The sequence below is a fragment of the Alternaria ethzedia genome, assembly GCF_023757985.1.
Source record: "Alternaria ethzedia strain BMP 0044 chromosome Unknown scaffold_43, whole genome shotgun sequence".
Lineage (NCBI taxonomy): Eukaryota > Fungi > Ascomycota > Dothideomycetes > Pleosporales > Pleosporaceae > Alternaria > Alternaria ethzedia.
In genome coordinates this window covers 100499-123313 of record NW_026056236.1, presented here as the reverse complement: position 1 = coordinate 123313, position 22815 = coordinate 100499, and the positions used below count along the sequence as shown (strand labels likewise).

General features: G+C 54.1%; 11 protein-coding genes across 11 annotated transcripts; 6 read left to right on the top strand and 5 right to left on the bottom strand.

The window, feature by feature from the left end:
- Positions 1 to 401: 401 nt before the first annotated feature.
- J4E87_010135 (uncharacterized protein) lies at positions 402 to 1586 on the bottom strand (the record flags this gene model as incomplete). Its single annotated transcript, XM_049381709.1, has 1 exon — positions 402 to 1586. The coding sequence occupies one exon, from the start codon at positions 1584 to 1586 to the stop codon at positions 402 to 404; it is 1185 nt and encodes a 394-aa protein (XP_049228568.1).
- A 377-nt stretch (positions 1587 to 1963) lies between these two features.
- On the top strand, positions 1964 to 4222 carry TRP2 (anthranilate synthase component 1; the record flags this gene model as incomplete). Its single annotated transcript, XM_049381708.1, has 10 exons — positions 1964 to 1975; positions 2032 to 2180; positions 2309 to 2388; positions 2436 to 3229; positions 3291 to 3380; positions 3502 to 3595; positions 3643 to 3788; positions 3838 to 3897; positions 3957 to 4017; positions 4086 to 4222. The coding sequence occupies 10 exons, from the start codon at positions 1964 to 1966 to the stop codon at positions 4220 to 4222; spliced, it is 1623 nt and encodes a 540-aa protein (XP_049228567.1).
- An 889-nt stretch (positions 4223 to 5111) lies between these two features.
- J4E87_010133 (uncharacterized protein) lies at positions 5112 to 5878 on the top strand (the record flags this gene model as incomplete). The annotated part of the gene is made up of 2 exons (XM_049381707.1): positions 5112 to 5195; positions 5249 to 5878. 2 exons carry the CDS (start codon positions 5112 to 5114, stop codon positions 5876 to 5878), a joined length of 714 nt encoding a protein of 237 aa, XP_049228566.1.
- A 2840-nt stretch (positions 5879 to 8718) lies between these two features.
- On the bottom strand, positions 8719 to 9699 carry J4E87_010132 (uncharacterized protein; the record flags this gene model as incomplete). The annotated part of the gene is made up of 1 exon (XM_049381706.1): positions 8719 to 9699. One exon carries the CDS (start codon positions 9697 to 9699, stop codon positions 8719 to 8721), a length of 981 nt encoding a protein of 326 aa, XP_049228565.1.
- A 1021-nt stretch (positions 9700 to 10720) lies between these two features.
- J4E87_010131 (uncharacterized protein) lies at positions 10721 to 11841 on the top strand (the record flags this gene model as incomplete). The annotated part of the gene is made up of 3 exons (XM_049381705.1): positions 10721 to 11141; positions 11193 to 11579; positions 11633 to 11841. 3 exons carry the CDS (start codon positions 10721 to 10723, stop codon positions 11839 to 11841), a joined length of 1017 nt encoding a protein of 338 aa, XP_049228564.1.
- A 281-nt stretch (positions 11842 to 12122) lies between these two features.
- J4E87_010130 (uncharacterized protein) lies at positions 12123 to 12968 on the bottom strand (the record flags this gene model as incomplete). The annotated part of the gene is made up of 2 exons (XM_049381704.1): positions 12123 to 12782; positions 12840 to 12968. 2 exons carry the CDS (start codon positions 12966 to 12968, stop codon positions 12123 to 12125), a joined length of 789 nt encoding a protein of 262 aa, XP_049228563.1.
- A 508-nt stretch (positions 12969 to 13476) lies between these two features.
- Positions 13477 to 14814, top strand: J4E87_010129 (uncharacterized protein; the record flags this gene model as incomplete). Its single annotated transcript, XM_049381703.1, has 4 exons — positions 13477 to 13563; positions 13615 to 13985; positions 14034 to 14445; positions 14494 to 14814. The coding sequence occupies 4 exons, from the start codon at positions 13477 to 13479 to the stop codon at positions 14812 to 14814; spliced, it is 1191 nt and encodes a 396-aa protein (XP_049228562.1).
- Positions 14815 to 15731: 917 nt separating this feature from the next.
- On the top strand, positions 15732 to 16951 carry J4E87_010128 (uncharacterized protein; the record flags this gene model as incomplete). The annotated part of the gene is made up of 3 exons (XM_049381702.1): positions 15732 to 16064; positions 16121 to 16278; positions 16345 to 16951. The coding sequence occupies 3 exons, from the start codon at positions 15732 to 15734 to the stop codon at positions 16949 to 16951; spliced, it is 1098 nt and encodes a 365-aa protein (XP_049228561.1).
- Positions 16952 to 17307: 356 nt separating this feature from the next.
- Positions 17308 to 20796, bottom strand: J4E87_010127 (uncharacterized protein; the record flags this gene model as incomplete). Its single annotated transcript, XM_049381701.1, has 1 exon — positions 17308 to 20796. One exon carries the CDS (start codon positions 20794 to 20796, stop codon positions 17308 to 17310), a length of 3489 nt encoding a protein of 1162 aa, XP_049228560.1.
- A 280-nt stretch (positions 20797 to 21076) lies between these two features.
- J4E87_010126 (uncharacterized protein) lies at positions 21077 to 21505 on the top strand (the record flags this gene model as incomplete). Its single annotated transcript, XM_049381700.1, has 1 exon — positions 21077 to 21505. One exon carries the CDS (start codon positions 21077 to 21079, stop codon positions 21503 to 21505), a length of 429 nt encoding a protein of 142 aa, XP_049228559.1.
- Positions 21506 to 21653: 148 nt separating this feature from the next.
- Positions 21654 to 22590, bottom strand: J4E87_010125 (uncharacterized protein; the record flags this gene model as incomplete). Its single annotated transcript, XM_049381699.1, has 4 exons — positions 21654 to 21737; positions 21792 to 22176; positions 22445 to 22544; positions 22584 to 22590. 4 exons carry the CDS (start codon positions 22588 to 22590, stop codon positions 21654 to 21656), a joined length of 576 nt encoding a protein of 191 aa, XP_049228558.1.
- Positions 22591 to 22815: the final 225 nt, after the last annotated feature.

Genomic DNA, 22815 nt, shown 5'->3' with positions numbered 1-22815 from the left:
AAGTAAACAAAGTATACTACAGAAAAAACAACAACAAAAAGAAACAAGTAATCATGCAATGCCAACCGATCAACGTTAAATGGGTATCCAGAACGTACCAATGCTGTTGCGTCAAAGGAAGAAACCAGAGAACGAAAAAGGACAACGCCACTCATATGCTCACAACATGGCTTCAAGTCTTTCCACAACCGTTCGTAATCCAAATGCAACCACCTCCTCTTTCACATGCAAAACCCCCGCTTCATCCTTTCATCATTCATGTGCTCCGACAACGGCCGTAAATCATTGTAAATCTCAATGTAACATCCAAGTGCATGCGTGATTCCAAGATCGTCGTTATAATCGTCAAATGCAGTGTCGGTCATAGGAAAAGTCGTCGTTCGATCAGATCTCGCATCAAATCATTCTTCCAAGAGCAAATTCGAAACCGCATCCAGCGCTTCACCCATGGAGCCCCAGAAGCTGCGTCGGGGAGGCGATCGGATGATGGTAATAACCTTGCGCTTGGGCGATGACGGCTCTTCGGTAATGAGAGTGTCGACGGTATCGCGTAGGAGTTTGGAGTATTCTTCGTGAATCTCTCGGGATAGATCTTCTTCCTCGACAAGCGTCATACAGCTGTCTAGCATCCCGAACTCTTTCGCCGTGTCGATGTTATCGTGAACCTCATCATCTTCCGGTAGCGCCTCGCTCTTTGCGCCGAAATCCGACCAGACAGATTTCGCAAGATCGTCATGATGGTAGCTTTTGTCCAGCTCCTCGCGCATGGATTGGCGGACGGACCTCATCTGCTTGCGCAAGTCGTTGATGATGTCGGTTTGAATGCGGTTTAGTGTTTTGAACTCGTCCATGCGCGTCTTGAGGTCGTAGATGTACTTTTGCACGCCCGCGATGTAGTTGCCTACTTGCGAAACATAAGCTTCGTGGTGCAACGTTTTGGCTTCAAGTTGTTGTTGCTCACCCTCTGCTTGTGTGATGATGGCGAGTTCCTGGCTTGAGTCGGAGGAGGGCTTGTCGTCGTGTGTCGCTTCGGTTTGGGAGCCGCTGGGCGAGGAGAGGTGCGCGGTCATGGCTTCGAATTGTCCGACGATGTATTCCATTTGCTCTTCGTCGGGGTGGTGTGTTTGGATGAGGTTCTCGAAGTGCGCGATGCAGGATGAGAGCGCGTTCTGTACGGGCGATGAGGATGTCTCCGAGTCGTCGTCCCATGGTGTCGGTGAGGCGGGGAGTTCGGTGTTGTTTCGACGTAGTATGCGTGAGCTATCAGGAGTGTAGGGATAGCGCGGTTCGCCTTGGGTACGCGAATGCGACGAATCGTCAAAATATGGTCGCGTAGGTGTGTATGGCGCTGGTTCGGTAAGTCGTGAGCTGGGTTTCGGTCGCGGTCCTGTCGCAGGTGTGTTCAACCCGAAGCTATCTGTGACCCAAGAAGGATGGTCAGGCGACCGACTGGCCTCTTTCAGCCAGCGCTGTTCGGTCGCGATAGGATATCGTGGAGGAGAGGTACCGTAGATGTTGAAGTAGTCTGCCTTGTCTTCGAGTTCCGGAGGGGTCCATGGCCGGTCTAGGGTGCGAGGAATGTCCATTGCGCTTTCGTGGCCGCGCGATGGCCACATCCTCCTCTTGGCTTCCAAAATGATATGCGCAAAACCCAAGAGCTCTCAAAGGTATGATATAGCCCCAACAGCGATGCGCTCTGGTGTTGAAGAGAGCGGACACCTGCGTAAGCGCGGGAGACGGGAGAAGGCTGGTCACCGCTTGTGACGTGCGTGCATCGCCGAGGCCTGTGGAGATCTAGTGCGCCAAGAACTCTGCTATCGATAACAGTTTGTGGCCCCTCCGATTGGCCCGAGAATCATCAATTCTGGCTTCAATACACATAACGAGGACTGTATTTCACAGGTTCTTCTGTTTTCACCGCTTATCAGACGCTTAATAGACACATATCTCACTCTATACAAAGATGGCGTCACAGGTATGTCCATGACTCCACACATGGCTGGCTACAGAACTGAGCGCATGACCACTTAGCTAGGCGTTCAGCCATCGCTTGACACCATTCGAGAGGTATTGGCTGCAGCAGTCAAGTCGCCCAACCCACCGAACCTCGTGCCCGTTTTCTCCTCGATACCCGCCGAGTTCTTGACCCCGTCAAGCATATACCTGAAGATATCCGCAAAGTGAGTGTGACTCATTCCATGCGATGTGGACTGGAGGGGTTGGGTCACGTCGGAGAAACGCTGTGAGAATCGACTGTCAGAAGCGGGAGGGGTTGGATCGATTGCGCACATGCTAATCGTGGGGTCAGATCCAAGTCAAGACTATCCTTCCTATTCGAGAGTGCTGCGACAACCGAGACCATAGGACGGTATAGCTTCATTGGCGCAGGTCGGTACTTGAACAAACTTCCGGCATACACAGCTGACAAGCTTCAGACCCTCGCAAAGTCATCAAGACCGGCCCGGGCCATGGCGAAGAAACCGATCCACTACCCCTCCTCGAAAAGGAACTCGCAAAGAGCCGCGTCGCGACCGTACCCTCGATACAACTACCTCCTATGACCGGCGGCGCGGTGGGATACGTTGGCTATGATTGCGTCAAATACTTCGAGCCCAAGACACGGCGAGATGACATGAAGGATGTGCTGGGTGTACCAGAGAGCTTCTTCATGCTCTTCGATACCCTGGTGGCTCTGGACCATTTCGCGCAGGTCGTAAAGGTCATAACGTACGTCAAGGTCCCAGACAGCATGGACGACCTAGAACAAGCGTACGAGGAAGCGAAGAGTACACTAAAGAGGTATATGACGATACTCAAGGACAAGGACATCCCGCTACCGGAACAAGGGCCTATACAGCTAGGCCATCAGTACACATCCAACATTGGCCAGGAGGGGTACGAGAACCACGTCAAGACATTGAAGAAGCACATTGGCGTTGGCGACATCATCCAGGCAGTACCTTCGCAACGGTTTGCAAGACCGACTTCATTGCACCCCTTCAACGTGTACCGGAACCTCCGCAACGTCAACCCCTCACCGTACCTCTTCTTCGTCGACTGTGACGATTTTCAGATAGTGGGGGCAAGTCCCGAGCTGCTGGTAAAAGAGGAGCAGGGTCGCATCATCACGCACCCCATTGCCGGCACAGTGAAGCGGGGCAAGACACTGCAAGAAGATGCAGCACTCGCAGACGAATTGTCCAACTCGCTCAAGGACCGGGCCGAACATGTGGGTTGCCTGACATCAAAGTGCATGCAGCGACGTTGGAAGCTTACATTGTGCTGTACAGGTTATGTTGGTCGACTTGGCTCGCAATGACGTCAATCGCGTGTGCGACCCACTTTCGACACGAGTTGACAAGCTAATGGTTGTCCAAAAGGTGAGCAGCGTTCCGTCCGAACCGTGATTACCGTGGATCATGCGATGAGCTACCGTGCGATGATATCAAGCGAGCGCTATGATATCAAACTGAGGGCTATGCTAACTGCAATCAAAACCAGTTTTCCCACGTGCAGCACCTGGTCTCGGAGGTGTCCGGGGTGCTGCGACCTGGCAAGACACGATTCGACGCGTTCCGCTCTATCTTCCCAGCTGGTAGGTAGCGCGTTGAAAAAGTTGGAAATGTCGCTAACCGGCAACAGGCACGGTGAGCGGTGCGCCCAAGGTCCGTGCTATGGAGCTCATTGCTGAGCTGGAGCGGGAAAAACGCGGTGTATATGCTGGCGCGGTGGGATACTTTGGCTACGGCAGTATTGATGGCGACAAGGAGATTGAAGGTGCCATGGACGTGAGTAGTCTTGCCTTGTTCCAGGTTGACAGGAGGCTGATTTTTGCAGACATGCATTGCGCTAAGGACCATGCTTGTCAAAGATGGCATCGCGTATCTCCAAGCAGGGGTAAGTTTAACGAATTCCCTGCTTTAGCTGCAAGACACGAGGCTAATGATTGGCTGCAGGGTGGCATAGTTTTCGACTCGGACCCCTACGATGAGTGGATGGAGACGATCAATAAGTTGGGTGAGCTTAATTATTCCTTTTGTCGTCTCCCCCGAGTCAAACGCACAGAGCTGACCGCTGTTTGGTAGGCGCGAACACGCACTGCATCACATCAGCTGAAGAGAAGCATCTGGCCGAGCAGCAGGAGGCGGGCGAAGGGGACAGAGACGGGTCGGCGCCGAAGCTGGAGGGCGATGCAGAGGCGCGGATTACTCTTGCGGCTTGATGCTGCGGCTTGATAGACTGCGACATGCGCCACAGGTGGTATTTGCCGTAGGGTGGGTGGGTGATTGGCAGCTGTTGGCCCGGTGAAGAGCGATCTATGGGCCTGGATCTCATCCAGCCCCCCTGCACTCGTGGGGAAGCGAGATTCGTGGGTTCTTGGTAGCTTTGTGAAACGGAAATGAAAGGGCGGGTAAGCACCAAGCGGCAGCCGCTATCTCGACGTCACGACGACTGGTAGTGCTTGAATGCACACAAGATTTGATTAATTTGGTAGCCCGTCACACCAGCGCGAAGGCCGAGTGTGCGCAGCGGCGGTCGAGTTCGGGCAGGATGCTGTGTGAAAGCGTGACTGTGGAGCTGGAAGGCATGACGAAGGTGACGGAGCGGATACCACAGTCGAGCGAGTCGCGACGAGAAAGCTGGTTCGACATGTGAGTTGTACATGCAGCTTCGGATATCGGCCCTGGGGTGTGGTTGGCGTGGCTACATCATAAGGTAGGAGCGCTGGGGGCATTGGCCAATAGGTGCGCAGGGGACCGGTCGTGCATTCCGAGTTTCCCTGCTCTGGCGGCGATCGTGGAGTCTCTGTGCCTGGGCTTGGCTGCTGCTCCCTGCTCTCCACTAGTCCCGCTACTGACGCGCCAACCCGTCACCCAGCCCGTTGCAGCCTCCTGTTTGCGCGCAACTTCACTAACCAGCCACGGCCCAGCCCCGACTGTTTGTGTTCTTACGATATAAACCCGCTCGAGCTGCCCTCTCTTCCAATTCCTCATCCAGCATCCTCAACCTCAGCACCTCTCAACTCACCTTGACTCACCCTCACTTCGATACCTAGTATCCTACTTCAATATCCTCTCCACCAAAAACTCTCTCCACCACCCACAGTCAAGATGAGGTCTTACGCCGTTCTCGCTGCCACCTTCGCCGGTGCTGCTCTTGCCCAGGACATGCCCATGCCCAGCGGTGACTGCGCCGTAAGTGTCCCCACTGCCATTGACTATCCCGACCAATGCTAACAGTTGCTTAGAACCTGTGCATCAACAACATGGCCACCATTGCCCAGACCGAGTTCCAGTGCGAGAGCTCCGACATCAGCTGCTTCTGCACCCAGTCCAACTGGGCTTACGGTATCCGCGACTGCACCCGCCAGGCCTGCGACGCCGACCAGTCTGCTTCCGCCGTTCAGTGGGCCTACGCTCGCTGCGCTGGTGTCGCTGCCACTGGCTCTGGTACTCCCGCTGCCCTTCCCATCTTGACCTCAGCCGTCGCTAGTGCCACCGCTGTCCAGTCTGATGGCTCAGCTGTCACCTCCGTCATCACCTCTGTCGTCAGCGAGGCTTCCAGCGCTGCCTCCAGCGCCGCCTCTGGCCTCGAGAGCGTCACCTCTTCCATCGCCTCTGAGGTTAGCTCTGCTATCAGCTCTGCTAGCGGTGCTCTCGCTTCCGCCAGCTCAAGCATTGCCTCCGAGCTTGCTTCCATCACCGAGTCCGCCGGCAGCGCTGCTTCGTCCGCTACCGACTCCGCTGGCTCTGCCCTTGCCTCTGCCACCGACGCTGCTGGCTCCGCTGCCTCCTCCGTCGTTGATGGCGCCGCTGCCAAGGCCACTGGCATGCCCATCCTCGCTGGTGCCGGTATCGCCGCATGGCTCCTCCTCTAAGCGTCTCACCTTCACGTCACAACCAAGGTCCTCGCTCGATGGAGTAATGTGTATAATGACTGGTAGCATCGGGTCGGTAATGCGAGGCGGGCTTTGGATACGTGGATGCATGGCGCAGCTTTCTCTTCTTTCCTAACGAACACTCACGCGAAGGCATAATGATAATGACGGATTCATTGTGCCTGGGCCGTCTTTTATGACTGCGATTGATACCCCGACATGGGAAATGGATGGGCCATTAGCATTGGCTCCTGTAGATAGTAACTCAATGATAATCTCTCACGACATTACTCTTTCCACCTTGACTGTGTTGACACTTACTGCTCTTTGTCCTCTTTACCTTCTCGTGTCACCGCCCTCGGAACAACTGTGCAGCCAACAACGTCCTGCCGTGAAGCACTCGCCATGAACACGTTGCCCAAACCCACATCGCGTTGAGCTACACAACTCACGCCAAGCATACGTGGCACACTGTCACAGCAGCAATTGGCGCAAAGTCACGCAATGACCACAATGGCAAGTAAACAAGTCGACAAGCAAGTCAATCGCGCAACTCAAGACATGAAGTCAAAGACATGAAGTCAACTTAACCTCCAGCCTTACCCTCCACTTTTATCCTTTTCCGCCCCAGCAGATCATCAGCATCAGCCCCAGCCCTGTGGGGGCACCTTTCTTCTCCCACGCTCCGCGATGCTCCGCGGCCCCATATATGAGGGTTTGTGCGTCTGTCGTGCTTACAATTACACATTATTCCAGCAACTACTTCTTTTTCTGGAAGTGCTGACGCGTATGTACCGGCCGGGTGCAGATCGTGTGTATCAGATTGCGGGTGATCAGGAGTGTTGTTGTGGGGACTAACGGGTAAGGCACGAAGCGGATGTAGAGCAGGGACCATGTGTTTACGCTGTTTACGACAACGGTGCAGAACGGTGCGGAACGATGTCAGTGCATACGAAGTAGGCGGGTGTGGATGCGGGTACTGGGACTGGGTTGAGGTCCGCGGGAGGTGGTGATGACGATGGTGGTGGGATGGGTAGGCTGGTGGGAGGGTGCGTGGGTGGCTGGCTGGGCATGGGCGGTGGGAGGAGCCGCGGGCTTCCGGTGAGCACGTACTCAGCATTGCGCACGAACATGTGATTGTATTATTGCAACCTTAATGTGTAGTTGGTGTTCTAGGATCAGTATCTTTATGTAACTTCGGTTTGGTGCGATGGATAGCTGCGTTGGTCGGAGCTTCGTCGTTGCCTGGATACATGGTTCCTGCCTTACGTGCTCCACGTGCTCAAGAGTCTTTCGCCGGACACGTATGCTTCTTGGTTTCCTTTGTGTTTCCAGAGCTGGAGATTCGCATGGCTAACTATGTACTGCATGGTCTTATCGCCGCCTTCGATTCCTACCCATCTTGTCTGGACGTTGCGATTAGATCATCTGCGTCTAACGCCAGCTCTTCGTCTAACGAAAGACACGCGCGCTATTATACTGCGCAACATTGAGCGGCCTTGTGCACGACAAGCCTAATCTTTGAGCTTCGGTGAACGTATGGAAGGCGAAGTATCTTGTAGCGCGAATGCTAACATATGCTATTTAGCAATAGCTCTGAGCAGATCCTGGGTGCAAATAGCCACCCCGTCGACGAAAGCGTTCTTGAGCAAACAGAGAGTCACATCAATCAGCAGTTGGCAGCGCGGACCTTCTCGATACATCTGGTCATCTAAATCAAAGCATGAAAGAAGGGGATTGCTAAAGGGTACAAACGCTCAATCATTTGATATACAGCACCAATGAATACTCTTTAAAAGTAGGAAAGTTTACTACTTCTGCTATAATCTCTGATCTAGCATTGCGCAGACCGCATCGAAATTCACTACCAGAGATACACAGTCATGTCAACCGAAACTGAGAAGGACTATGCAAAGACAGAGACGCCACAAGATGCATCTGTAGCCACATTCAAGAATGGGATCGTTACAGAGTCCAACAATGATGCAATTGGCGATATAAACCATATCGAGAAGAAGCTTAGAAAGCTCACATTCGAACCAGCGGCTAGCAGCGATGGTTCCAGACCCGGTTCTACGCATCATCCACAAACCATGAGTCAAAGCACATGCACCACGATAGAGGAGCTGGAAGCGTCCTCTACGAATGACTCGGAACTTGGTCTACCAGCCCTCGAAAGTGTACCTCTTCCAGTTCGTCCACCAATCATTCGCCCGATCTTGTTAGACAACTACAATGCGACGCGGCAACCGCTTGGTTCTGAGCTGCCAGAGGCTCAGTGGTATGGAGGTGTTCTTCTTCGCTGGCCCCCATCGTTTACGGACCGCCTGAGCCTTGGATGCTTTTTTGACTGGGAAATCCGGATGAGTGCGCCGTTAGGCAGACAAAGAGCACGTGGAACGGGGTATCGGAGGAGATGGTGCAAGAGATGACGGGAATGAGTACGAGGCGTACAAGCACGCGATCATGGAAATGCGTACACATGGCGGTTCCTGTCGGAATTGTGGGCAGGGGTGTGAGAGCCCATTTTGTGGATAGGCTATGTTGGAGCTCGAGCATGTGCGAGGTTTCTATCGGTTAGAACGTGTTGAGTAGCATTAGTGGTGATGGGAATGCCATGGATCTTCATGACGATAATGCAAGAAATGTAGTCCCTCTAGTAGTGCATCAGTCGAAATCGATAGTGATGTGGCATTCCAACATCACAAATGAGGAAAGCGAGTCGATGAGATCAAGAAAAGTGAATTGCATCGCGGGCCTGTTCGGCACTCCGCGTCATCTATATACCCAAACGCCGTAGAACAAAGGAAACTCGTTAACCCAGCAGACCAACCGCCAGTCTACCACTTCAACTTCTTGTCCTTGCCGATGAACTCATCAATGATATCCAAGTAGTACTCCTTGAGGTCCTCGACCTTAGGCACCTCATCGCTCTTGCTGTAGAGGTCATACGGGTTAAACGCCTTGACGGCATCCAGCATGCGCTCATCCTTGCCGTTCATCATCCACTTGTACGCACCACCCGTGTGCCACGGGTAGAAAGAGTGATACCTGATCATCGCAAGACCCTCATCAGGGATACTGCTCTGCTCCTTCATGATATGGTAGAGGTACTCGTCGTGGCCCCAGCTCAACATGACATTATCCATGCCGCAGCCAGGCGTGTAGATGCCGTGCTCGGTGCTGTAGATATCGTCCTTGTAGTCTGGGTTGTTCTTGAAAGTGCCGGGGTAGATGATCTTGGGGGAGTAGGCGCAGCCGACGGGGAATGTGTCGCCGACTACGTCCCATTGGCCCTGCGCGTCGAAGAAGAAGAGCAGCTTGCCGAGGTCGTGGATCAGGCCCACGAGTTGGAACCAGCGTGGCTTGCCGTCGCGGCGGATGGCTTCGGCGGATTGGAGGAGGTGCTCGATTTGCGAGAGCGAGGTGTCTGGGTCGGATTCGTCGATGAGCGTGTTGAGCTTCTCCATTGCTTCCCAGATGGTCATCTCGGCGCGTGTCTTGCTGTGGAAGGCGTTGCGCGCTTTGAGGTTGTAGGCGACGGTTTGCTTCTCGTGTTGCTCGCGGTAGAAGTTCTTGACGCGGTCGCATGCTTCTTCGTATTGGCGGAACTGGGTCTTGTCCTTCTCGGCATCGAACTCGGATTGCTCGTAGATGTCCTTTTCCTTTTGGGTTGCGGTGCCGTTCTTGACCTTCATGGCGGCCTTGAGCACGTTGACGTCGTCGATGGCGTCGGAAGTCGCCTCGAGGGCAAGACCATCGCGGTGGTCGTTGAAGTTCTCAGCCACGTTGGGCGTCTCGAAGATGGCGCCGGGTGCCATGGTGTGAAAGGTAGTTGATAACGAAGAGGGGTATCTTAGAAGTATGCAAAGTACAACGAAGCGCTAGGCTATGATATGATGTTTGAAGAGGTAGATGAAGATTGAAGTTGTGTGATAGATGTCTGAATACCGACAAGACGAGAGGAGTACTTATCCTTTCCGTACCTCGACACGACGCAGCATGGTATTGCCAGAACTAGCAAACATCATCACTTCCGAAGTAAGCCCAGCCTGAATTCCTGGAGTCAGATTTCTCATCGTCTCCATCTTTGAGATCCACTCGTGGAGGTCACTCCGCACTACGTAGGGCCGTCGTAGGCTCGAACAAAGATAAGTCGGCACCATGAGGCAATTCTCCCCGTTTTGGGAATCTGCCGTTGAGCAATCGGAGCGAGATCTGGGGTTCTGGAAAGGCGGCTAAGGGTCCAGTTTGGCATTCCGCCCGTAGTGGTTGGTTAGTTGCGTTAGATCTGCCGTGGTTCGGTGGGCATGCATCGTGCGCGTCTCTATGGGGTTGAAGGGTGCAATTTTCGCCGCTCGTGTCTCGGAACGGCAATTCTCGCCGCCCCAACAGCCGATGGGTTTTTCACCCCGTCGTGAACACTCGGAAGGCTGCAGTAGCCCAGAAAACGTGCTGCACTATGACGCCCCAGCTGGCTCCAACTCCAGCCCCTCCAAGCACGTGACGCTCGGTGCCACCTTCCCCGACCAACCCCACGAACACGTTGGCTTTCCTGGGCGTCGTCTCCTGCGAAAATTTCGCGTGAGGCTGAAGCGCGTCGAGCGCGTATCAGAAGCCTCCCCGGACCGAAGCTACGCCGGCGGGGGAAGCATGGCGGGGCAGCATCGGTCGTCGGAATGAATTATAGAGTCAATCACGGTTGACGTATGTCCTGAGCCATGCCGGAAGCGTAACATTCAGCCACAATATGGAAGCTTCCAAGCAATGCGAGCAAGCCTGCCCCTGGCCTGGCCAGCAACACCCCACTGCTACTAATACCCAAGTAAAGCCGGAGTCGCGATGAATCCCGCCCTTTCCAAGTTTATGCTCAAGAGTACACCCAAGAGTATCCTCAACCCACAGCCCGAAATGAATACCGCTATCCCTCTCAACACTGGCGCGACCATCCCCGCCCTGGGTTTGGGAACGTGGCAGTCTGCGCCTGGCGAGGTTAAGAAAGCTGTGGTCCACGCCATTGAGAGTGGTTACAGGCACATTGACTGCGCCTTCTGCTACCAAAACGAGGACGAGGTCGGCGAGGCGCTTCAGGATGTTATCTCGCGCGGAATCGTGAAGAGAGAGGACTTGTTCATTACCAGCAAACTCTGGTGCACATTCCACACTCGCGCTGAGGAGGGTCTGCAAAAGAGCTTGGACATGCTCAAGACACCTTATGTGGATCTCTACCTCATGCACTGGCCTGTTCCCATGAACCCCAAGGGTAAGTCTGATGTCTTCAGATAATACGGAAACAAGACTAACAAATGCGCAGGCAACCACCCCCTCTTCCCCAAGCACGAGGACGGCTCGCGAGACATCGACACCTCCATCACCCACCAAGACACATGGAAGAACCTCGAGAAGCTGATCCAATCACACCCTGACAAAGTCAAGGCCATTGGTGTCGCCAACTACTCCGTCAAGTACATGGAGAAGCTACTGAAGATCGCTACCATCGTCCCCGCCGTCAACCAAATCGAGAACCACCCACTGTGCCCACAACAAGAAGTCGTCGACTTCTGCAAGGAGAAGGGCATCCACATCACAGCCTATAGTCCGCTCGGAAGCACAGGCTCACCACTTTTCAAGGACGAGGGCGTCAACGAAGTCGCAAAGAAGCACAGCGTCGGCCCTGCCGTTGTACTACTGAGCTACCACCGTAAGTCTCACCCACCCAACTCCTTAAACCCCCGTTACTAACCTTTCTCAAAGTCGCCCGCAACTCCTCCGTCCTCGCAAAATCCGTAACCCCATCCCGCATCGACGAGAACAAGAAGCTCATCTCCCTTGACGACGAGGATATGCAGAAGTTGGAGAAGATTCACAAGGAGAAGGGTATTACCCGCTATGTATACCCGCCATTTGGTGTCAACGCTGGGTTCCCGGATAAGCCCGAGGGCATGGATCTCAGCGGACCTTGACTGTTTGGGGCAAGCAGGTTGTAGGTTGTGCATGTAGGATAGGGACAAAATTTCTATACCCAATAAGACACTGGAATTTGCCGAAGATGCCTTATTCAAACTAAGTGCTTCGGAGAACTAGGGAACCATAATGTCTCGAGACTGTTCGTGTGATGAGATGAGAAGTCAAGTCAACAAATCCCTTGATCCAAGACTATGTTACTTGTCCATACAAGTTGCTCAAGAAAAACGTGCCATCAAAACCAGTCCATCCAACCACTCCCACCAACCTATCTACCAACCTACCTACCCATCCACCCCCCATCAACAGTAAGCACCTCCCCACTAACATACGCACTCGCCGCGCTCCCCAAAAACACCACCGCGCCCTTGAAATCCTCCGGGCTCCCCCACCTCCCCGCCGGAATGCGACTCAGAATACTCTCCGCCCTCTTCTCATCCTTAATCAACGCCTCATTCATATCCGTCGCAATATACCCCGGCGCAATCGCATTAACACTAACCCCCTTACCCGCCCACTCATTCGACAGCGCCTTGGTAAGCTGTCCCACACCCCCTTTACTCGCCGCATACGCCGGCACCGTAATACCACCCTGGAAGGTGAGGAGGGAAGCAACGTTTATGATGCTTCCGCGGCGGCCGAGGGGCAGGTCTGCGGGTGAAGATAGCATGTGTGCGCCGACGTCGCGGCAGAGTTGGAAGACGGAGGTGAGATTTACTTGCAGGACGGCGTCCCAGTCTTCGTCGGGGAATTGGTGCGCGGGGTGTCGCTTTTGGATGCCGCCGCAGTTTAACAAGATGTGGATTCTGGGAAAGTCGGCTAGGATGGTGGGGATCAGGGCGGTGATGGAGGACTTGGAGGAGAGGTCCGCGGTGTAGATTGTGGCTTTGCGGCCGAGGGATTCGATCGCTTGTTTTGTGGTTTGGTTGCTGGTGTCGCGCTGGGGGGAGGGTTGTTAGTGGGTGGAGGGGATGCAGGAACGGTGTTGGGTAAGTACTTGGACGAGGAGGATGTCTGCTCCTGCTTCTGCGAGCGCGAGAGCCATGGATTGACCGATACCTCGTGTTCCGCCTGTTACGAGGGCGGTTTGGCCCTCGAGCGAGAAGAGCTGCTGTACAGATGCCATGTTGATGTGTTGGTAGGTGTGGTTCGGAACGCTGTTGGAGAGGGATCAGAGCTGAGATAACGAGCAAAAGGTTATTTAGTGGTCTAAAAAGACAAGCAACTTGAACAAACAGCTTCAGGAATCTAGCAAAAGGCAACCAAGAAGTTTGGAAGCCTGCGGCAGAAGTCGACGGCTTTTCCTGCAGCGCAATGTTGGGGCAGCTCGGAACTGCCTCGGAAAGCCAACCCCACCACCCCAAAGGAAGCGTCGGCATCTGATGTCCCGCCATTTCAAACGCCGAAGGTGGAATTTGTCTCCATCTATTGCTGTACTATGAGGCAAGGCGCGCCGAGTGTCTGGCGCGTGATAGCTTCCCATGCTTTGCGAGATGAACTGATGCTCCAGCGACCTTCTCCCTCACTCCAAATCTTCAACCTTGCATTGCCGTTGAGCTGAACGTTACTATACCACGCGTGTTAAGCTTCACTTATACATTCATACTTCCGATTGCCCTACGAACCACGACAACATGTCTTCAGAGAGAAAACCAGACGTTGCCCAAGGCGCGAGAAACATCCGCGCCTCAGTACTTCACGGAGCAAAAGATCTGAGAATCGTATGCCAATATAGAAGTCCCCCGAACCTGCAAATACTAACATAAAGTCAGGAAAACCGCACCCTCTTCCCACCCTCCCCAACAGAGCTCCAAATCAGCGTCCGCAGCACCGGTCTCTGTGGTTCAGATCTTCACTACTACCGCCACTACCGCAATGGCGACATCATCGTGCGAGAGCCCATGTCGCTGGGCCACGAATCGGCTGGTGTGGTTGTAGACGTAGGTTCAGAGGTGTCGGGTTTCAAAGTCGGAGATAAGGTCGCGCTGGAAGTTGGACAGCCGTGCGAGAACTGCGAGAGGTGTAAAGAGGGGCGGTATAACATCTGCAAAGGCATGAAGTTCCGGAGTAGTGCAAAGGCGTTTCCGCATGCTCAGGGTACGCTACAAGATCGGATCAACCACCCGGCTGCTTGGTGTCATAAGTGAGTCTCGTTCCCAACGTGATTGTTGATAGTGCTAACGACGAACAGGCTACCAGAGGATATGTCACTGGATCTAGGAGCCCTCCTCGAGCCTCTCAGCGTCGCCATCCAAGCATCGAAACGCGCACAACTAGCACCGGGTTCAACCGTGTTGGTTTTTGGAGCCGGAGCTGTAGGCCTACTTGTGGCAGCCATGGCGAAGATATCAGGTGCTGGCACCGTGGTGATAGCAGACATTGACGCTGGGCGAGTGCAATTCGCCGTCGACAATAAGTTTGCGCACCACAGCTACACAGTGCCTATGAAGCGTGGAAGCACAATAGAAGAGCAGCTGGATACCGCGAAGGAGGTAGCTGCCGAGGTCGGAAAGTTGTTCAAGGAGAGTGGTGGTGAGATTGGTGAGGTAGATGCCGTATTCGAGTGCACCGGCGTACCATCATGTGTTCAAGCATCGATATATGTAAGTTCGCCCGGTCTAGTTGAGTTGAGTGGATACTAACAGCTCCAGGCAACACGACCCGGCGGCAAGGTACTGCTAATCGGCATGGGCACGCCCATTCAAACACTACCGATCTCCGCAGCTGCACTCCGCGAGGTCGATATCCTTGGTGTGTTCAGATATGCGAACACGTACCCCACTGGTATCGAAGTAGTGTCAAAGACAGGCGATGACTACCCAGCCTTTGCCAAGCTGGTAACACACACCTACAAGGGCTTGGAGTCGGCAGTCGAGGCATTCGAGATGGCCGGAAAGACCAAAGATGATAGCGGCAAGCTGGTCATCAAGGTTGTGCTTGAGACTGGTGAGGAGGAGAAATCGAATCTCTGAAGCAGTCAGTAAAAGTTGGTGTTCATAGGTGTAGAACGATGTAGCAATAGAGCGATGCAGTTGCGATCTCGATCTTGCTCGACGTGATCTTCGACGGACAATAGAAATCCGATCCCATCTTTCCCTCTCAGCACTCATTTTGGTGTTGGTAAACAAGTGACGTATGCGGGGAAGCACGGCGGTATTCCAGCCTCAAGCATGTGAACTGTCGCTAACCCTCTCTTTCTTTCACCCACGCACCGCGGCCCCAGCCTCCCCCATCATCCGCCATCCATCTCCACAACGCGAAATCTTCGCATCATACCCCAGAATTAGTGAACGACTTCCTATCGCAAGCCGGCCTTTCTGCGCGGAGTAATTTCGCCCTGCCCGATCGAAAGAGGAGATTTTCCCCATTCGCTCAACTCGGCCTTTTGTGCCTGGGCATGGGCGCGACGCGACTCCACGCGTTCCCCACACTTTCCACTTTCCGTCAACTCAAGATGCATTTCTCCACAGCGCTTTCGCGTTCCGCATCTGCCATCGACGTAATGCTCGTGCCGATGATCCGGTCCAGACATGGCATGTGCGGCTCAGCGTAGGGAAGTTTGCCGCGTGATCTAGGGCCTTGTACCCTGGGAAGAATGACGGGTGGCTTCGATATGCAGTGATGGATATTGGTTTACGCGGGTGGTAGGGAGGACGAAACTCGGCGACTGGATATGGAGGAGCAGCTGCTTTTGCGTGTTTGAGCCTAGTTTGGACCCTGAGAGGAGCTTTGACCAAGGTAGGATTCTGGGGGGATTGAAAGTCGGTGTATTCCCGTAGGTGCTCAGGCTCGCATATATCCTCGCTCTGAGCCTTGTCGAGTACTGTCTTGCTCTTCCAGCCCATCTCTTTCTCAATTCCCGTCCTCTTCTCGACATAACATCCTCACAATGGCACCCGCGATCCGCAGACTCCGTATTGCCGTCGCAGGCCTCGGCCGCATGGGCGCTCGCCATGCCAACCACTTCCTCCACCGCACACCCAAGGCTGAACTCGTAGCCGCTTTCACACCCGCTGAGAACGAAATTGCTTGGGCGAAGGAGAATCTCGAGCCATGGGGCGTCAAGATCTACACCGACTACGACGAGATGTTGAAGCACGAGGGTCTCGAGGCTGTCTGTGTAGCTACCGTTACCACAGTCCATGCCGAGCAGACGATCAAGGCGATTGAAGCTGGAAAGCACGTGTTGTGTGAAAAGCCGCTCAGCACCAAGTTGGACGTGGTATGTATTTTCTCCATCCCGTTTTCTGAGGGTCGATAACTAATCGTACTATCCAGGTCCACCAAGTCCTCGACACCGCAAAGCGCAACCCACACGTCAAAGTCATGTGTGGTTTCTCCCGCCGTTTCGACTCCTCCTACCTCAATGCCTACAACATGACTCTCAACGGCGACATCGGACGACCCACGATCCTGCGCTCACAAACCTGCGACAAGTAAGCAACGCCTCCATTTCCCACAAGCACACACACAACACCCACTAACACGTCTCACCCCCACAGATACGACCCCTCGGGTTTCTTCGTCGCCTACGCCGAGTTCTCCGGCGGCATATTCGTCGACTGCAACATCCACGACATCGACCTCGCCCTCTGGTACTTCTCCGCCGAAACACGCGGCCGCACCCTCCCCATCGTAAAATCCGTCATGGCCGTCGGCGTCACCGCCCTCGAACCCGACCTAGCCAAACACGGCGACGTCGACAACGGCGTCGGCGTCGTAGAATTCCACAGCGGCCAAATCGCCTACTTCTACAGCTCGCGCATGAACGCCCCTGGCCAGCACGACATGACGGAGATCATCGGCACAAAGGGCAAGTTGGCTGTGAATTCAAACCCCATGACGGGTTTGCTGGAGAGCCATATGAGCAATGGGATTAATAGGGAGATACCGCAGAATTATTATGAGAGGTTTGAACAGGCGTTTGTGGAGGAGGCAAGGCAGTTTACGGATGCGGTGCTCGAGGGGGGTGAGGTGCCGGTGGATTTGCAGAGTAGTATGGAGGCGGTTAAGATTGGGGTTGCGTTGCAGGATAGTTTGAGGAGTGGGAGGAAGATCTTTTTTGATCAGCAGGGTAACCGCGTTGATGATGCGAGGGCGAAGTTGTAGGTGGGGTTGGCAGGAGCCTTGGGCATGTAGGTGGATATAATTTTGGATCAAAAGTGTGTTCGTTGTAATTTACAGTGGAGTACCAGTTCATGGTCAGTCACCATGTCACAACATCAAAGACGCAAACAATGAGCAAGGAGCAAGACATCAGTGGGGTGGGTACAATGTCTTCTGGTATTTCTGTGGCTTTTGCTTCGACCAGAACCCTTCTCAAGGGTCATATCATACGACGTCTATCTACTATCCATCCATCCTCTCATCCATGCACATCAGTCATATCGTGTCGTTACATGAAAGCGTGCGCCCAACCCAACCCAACACCCAGAATCCAGTCCACCTCTTGAGTCCACCAGCACCTATCGCACAGCCATATTCTCGACATTCTCAAAAGCAAAGCTCGGGTACCCCGGCTCAGCAGTAGCAGCCTGCGGTGGAAGTTCCGACCGTGTATCACCCTTGCTGCCATCTTCCTTGATCACAGTACCATCCTTGCCACCTTCACCAACAGTGACGATCTCCACATCAACGCACTTCTGAACAGTCTGCTTCAACCCAGGCACCATAGCGCGCAGGGTATCCAGCTCATCGAACGCGAGTTCGCGGTTGAGGACGACATCCTTTGGCTCGCCGTTATCGAGACGGCGCTTGAGACCGTTGATGAAGGGCATGGCTTTCTTGGACTCGGACTTGTCGATGGATTTGCTGATGGCTTTGATGTCGAGGGTGTCGGCGTCGCGGACCATGTCGATGTACTTTTTCTGCCAAGCGGGCCATTCCTTCGCAGCGAAGATGATGATCTTCTTCTCTTTCTTGGGGTCGAAAGTAGCTGCTTTGCCCTTGGAGAGCTTCTTGATGGCGTTGCCCTCTGCTGATGTAATGTTCGTCTGTGTTTGGCGGACGAACTCTCGGGCGGCTGTGAGCGAAGCGTTGGGCTCGGGAACCTTGGGCCATAGGGCTTTCTGGACGGTTTCCTTGTTCTTGAGTACCTCGAGCCAGATGTATTCTGACCAGTGAGGTGCGATGGGGGTAAGGAGGAGGGCTTGGAGCTCGACGAACTTCTTGACGAGGTCTTGGTGCATGCCGATGCCTGCTGCCTTGGTAGCCTCACGGTAGAAGTCGCGCGCGCTGGTGAAGTCGTAGAATCCCGACTTGAGGGCGAGCTTGTAGAATGTGTTGGAGTAGTGTCCGAAAGCCTCGTGGATTAAAACGTTCATTTCGTTATCGAACATCTTGTCGAAAAGAAGATGCTCGCTGCCGCTCTGTCGCTGGATGACGTCTGGGTTCTTGACCGATCCAGACGTCCTCTTCTCCATGTAGGCGGCCGCATCGGGAACGTAGATAGCCTCGTTCATCAGGTCCTCGCACCATTTGCGGAGCTCAAACAACTTCAGGATGTTGGCGTTCGCGACCGTCTCTTCAAAGTTGGCGTCTGTGATCTCGTCTCCTGCGTCGGCAAGGGCAATACGTGTGGCGTCGGCACCAAACTTCTCGACAGCACCAGCGATGGTCAGGAAGTTACCGGTAGACTTGCTCATCTTGTCGCCGTTCAGTAGCAAGTGACCGTTGACACGGAAGCTGCGCGGCCAGTTCTCCTTCGGGAAGATGGCGGTATGTACGTAGAGGTTGAATGTCAGATGGTTCTGGATTAGATCCTTACCACTGGTGCGCATGTCGAGCGGGTACCAGTAGTCGAAGTGTCGTCGCATAGTTTGTAGGGTCTTTGTGGGGATCTCGGATTGTGGGACATCAGAGCGGTCGCGCAGAGCAAATACGTAATCCCAAGCTTCGTCGGTGAGCTGATCGGGCTTGACGCCGAGGGGACCGGGCTCCTTTCCGAACATGTCCTTGTGTAGAAGATGGGCAAAAGAGTAGTAGGCCTGGTAGATTGTGCTGTCGGACAAACTCTCAACCATCACACTTGGATCCCAGGGTACCTTGGTGCCGAGACCATAGGAGCGAGCACACGCCCAGATGCTGAGCCAGTCGACAACTCGGAGGAATTGGTTCTTCGCCTCAGGGTAGTAGAGGTTTAGTTCGCCCTCGATGTGTGAGCGGACCTTCTCGGCCCATTCGCCGTCTCCACCATTCGCTTCAGTGCCGTAGTTCATGTACCATTGGTCGAGAAGAGCTGCAACACAGTCGTCACCACTTCGGCTCATGACCTTGCCGTCGGGTTCAGCGTACGGGAAGGCGTGACCGGCCTCGATGAGCTGCTTGCGAACGAGCGGCTTCGCTTCTTCGACCGTCTTTCCACTGAAGTCGCCGTGTACCATCTTGCCCTTGTAGAATCCCTCCTTGTAAGCCTTCTCTTTAGCATCGGCAAGCTTTGCGGAGTCCTTGGGTGACTGGATCTTCATCTCCTCTACCAGGCGTTTCGCTGTGAGGTTACCGTAAGAGGGGGTTTCGATGATAGGCAAGAGATCGTCGAACTTGACCCATTCCTTCTGGATACCGTAGTACTCGGCTTTCTTGGCAAGATCAAATGAGGTAATGTAGTCATCTGGTGAGTCTGATGGAACACATGTGACGACAGCCGTACCCTTGGTGTCCTTGACGGTCTCCATAGGAAGGATGTAAACATCCTTGTGAACAGAGAGAGGAGCGTTGACGACAGTGCCGACAACATCCTTACCGGGGAAGGTAGCAACGATGGAGTACTCGCCCCACTTGGCAGTGGTGCCTTGGTATGCCATGTTCCTTGCAGCTCTCTCGCTGAGGACGTAGTATTCGGTGTCGGTTATCTTGACTAGGGAGTAGTTGATCGCAGGTCCTACGAAACATGAGGTCTGGCCGTACATGGTTTCTGGGCGGAGCGTGGCTGGAACGAAGAAGCAAGAAGCGCCTTCGGGTACGGCACCAGCATGAGCCTTTGCGGAATCTGCCCACTTCACAACCTTCATCTTCAGTGCGGTGTATTCCTGGACGGTGACACCTTCTCCCGACTGTCTGTCGTGGTCCATGCATGCTTGGCCATCCTTCGGGCTGTAGACAGTGTAACGCTTTGCGAAGATGATCTTTCCCAAGGCTTTCAGCTTGCGCATCTGCCAAGCAACGAAGTTGTCGTAGTACGGGTTCGCATCGGTGGTGACGAACTGACGTCTCCAGTCTATCCTGGCTCCGAATGCTGTGAGGTCCTTCTTGGCTAGTGGAGGGAAGAACTCGATCCAGTGGTAAGGATCAGAGAACTTGTGGATCTCCTCAAGGGGAATGCCCTGGGCGAGCATAATTTGGAACTGGTACTTTGTCTTGACGGTCTTGGCGTTGGCCTTGCCTTTCGTAGCCTTGAACTTGGTGATGTCGGTCTTAGTCTCGGCCTGTGTTGGCGCTGGCGGCTCTGGTACTGAAGTCTCAACAACATCTTCGACGGGGCAGCGTTCGAAGTTCTGTCCGAACATCTCGACCTCTCGGACCAATTTGTCTGCGCACGCCTTGATTGGCATACCAGTCACATGGTAACCCAATGGGAAGAGAGCGCGAGCACCGGTCATCCTTCTGAATCCAGCGGTGAACTCGACCTTACTAGCGGTGAAACCATGTCCAGCGTGAAGGGTACCGTTCATGTATGGGTATGCAAAGCAACCGAACCATTTGGGGTACTTCTCGTGAAGTTCATCCGGTGTGGTGGTGTCAAAGGGTTCATCTTCAAGAGATGGGGCGTCGGGGTTGAAGACTCCCTGCTCTTCCCATGACTTCTGGTACTTTTTCTCCTCGGCGATCAATGTGTCGCGCTTTTCGGTGTTCTCAATCTTGAGTGTCTTTGACTCAGCCTCTTGCGGCTTGAGCTGCTCTAAAGTTGCGGCGACAGCGCTCTTTGGCGCGTCGCTGAGTTTTGTGGCCTCCGCCATCACGACAATTCCAGAAAAGTGAAGAACGGTCGTAAAAAGAAGGTGTAAAGAGCGCGAGAACAAAAGTGTGGTGTTGTGGAGGGGTGGTGGGAGGATGGTGGCCAGTGCGTGAGGACGGGGTTAGTCACACTTTTTTTCGGTTCGCGCGAATTGTGGGGCGGTCTAGTCGGTGCCTTAACTGTACAGAACGTCAGTCAAGTATCCTCAGGAACAACACCGCGAATCCACAAGTCAATCGAACTCCCCTGTCGCCGTCGTCGAACCGGCAAAGCCAGCGACCATGCTGCGCCTCATCAACCGCCTCCTCGGCCGCCACGAGAACACACTCCCGCCGTTCGACTTCGCGCGCAACAAGTACCCAGCCAAGAAGAAATGGCCGCCGAACCTGCGCGCCCTGACGGAAAAGCAGCAGTTCCGGTTCGAGCGCAAGTTCAAGCGACGCATCAAGGCGAAGTCGATACGGCCAGAATGGAACAAGTGGACCAAGGTGGTGCAGTGGAGCATGATCAGTTTCATCGTCGTCTACGGCGTCTTGTTCCACGACTTCCGCAAGGACCCGATGAACCCAAGGCCGGGCGAGCAGCCGTTTGAGGGATTGAGGAAGAGGATGTGGGGGATGTTTGGGGGGTTCTATACACATACGAGCGAGGAGGTCAGGTCTCCCATAGCGGCGGGAGAAAGTCCAGAACGGAGAGGTAGTCGCGACTAGCCGCTGCGCTGTAGTGAAGAAGGTTAGCATATGGAATTGAAGAAGAAGAATTGATACAATGGCTTGACCTGCGAAGGATCTATCAAGCGATGTGTGGAAAGGGAGATGGGGCAAGTGACTTGGGATCTCTTGGAACAAGATAAATCACCTACCTCCAGACGGGTGGATACTTGGGGGCATATCTCATCCCCCTCGGTGGCCGTGGTAAGACCGCCGGTCTCGGTCCGCGCGACTTGCCAAAGTTAGTCAGTTTGCTAAACGGTCTTCAGTAACAAAAGACACTTACGTCCCACACCCTGTGGTGTTCGGCCCAGAGGGGTTTGACGAAGCACCAGCGCTGGCGGCCGTCCACCTTATCACACGTTCTGATTACGGACTCCGAGAAGTCCAAATAAACGTGGGCGGTGGCCCAGTGCCGGTGCACGCCCGTGGTGCCGTACACAAACCTCAGCTCCACGGTGAAATGAGGCTCCGACTCCTGGTGCCAGCCTTCTCTGACGTACACCTGGGTTCCCGTCGCCCCTTGGGGGAGACGGGCCTCATCCCACCGTCCGAAGGCGAACTGGTCGACGACGGAGGTTCGGTCCCAACGATTGGCCAGATCGTTGTGGATCCCCACCTGGACCTTGGGGTCGATGCCGTCCCGGAAAACAATTCCATAGGCGAACTCCCTGTACCATTGATCAGTATGTATACTTCAGGCTTATACTTGACATTAGATGCAGTAGCTGCTCTCATATCTGAGGTCTCCTGGCTCCAATCTTGAATCAAACCCAATCTTCTGTCCGGTGGATGTCTGCCTCTGGATGTAGTGTCGCTAGTGTGAGAGATAGATCTGTGCCATGCGGTGGTCGAGTTTGAAATCCTTTCGATCTAGCTTCAGCAAGCAACAACCTATTCATCAGTCTCAAGCTCTTCAGGTTGCAGAGCAAAACTTACCATTTCTTCTTCCTCCATCCGCTTCCAAACATACCAAATCTGTTGAGCTTCAATTCCACCTCTTTCTCGCCGTTCATAGCCGTCCAGTCCCCCCTTTCACCTCTAGTGTCAAGCTCATTCCGTCCAACCATATACTCACCCTCCATACCCCCCTTCCTTCACATCACGCACGCACACACGCAAGAAACGCCCAAAAACAAAACAGCAAAAGACCAAAGAAAGACATATCACATACCTCTGCCAATCCGCCCTCCCCCACGCTGCAGGCAGCGTGGCCGCGTCCAGAAAACGCGGGCCAGGCGCCGACACTGGTGGTGGTGGCAGCGGCGGCGGGCCCCCTGGGAGGACCAGCGGGAGGACGAACGGGTTGG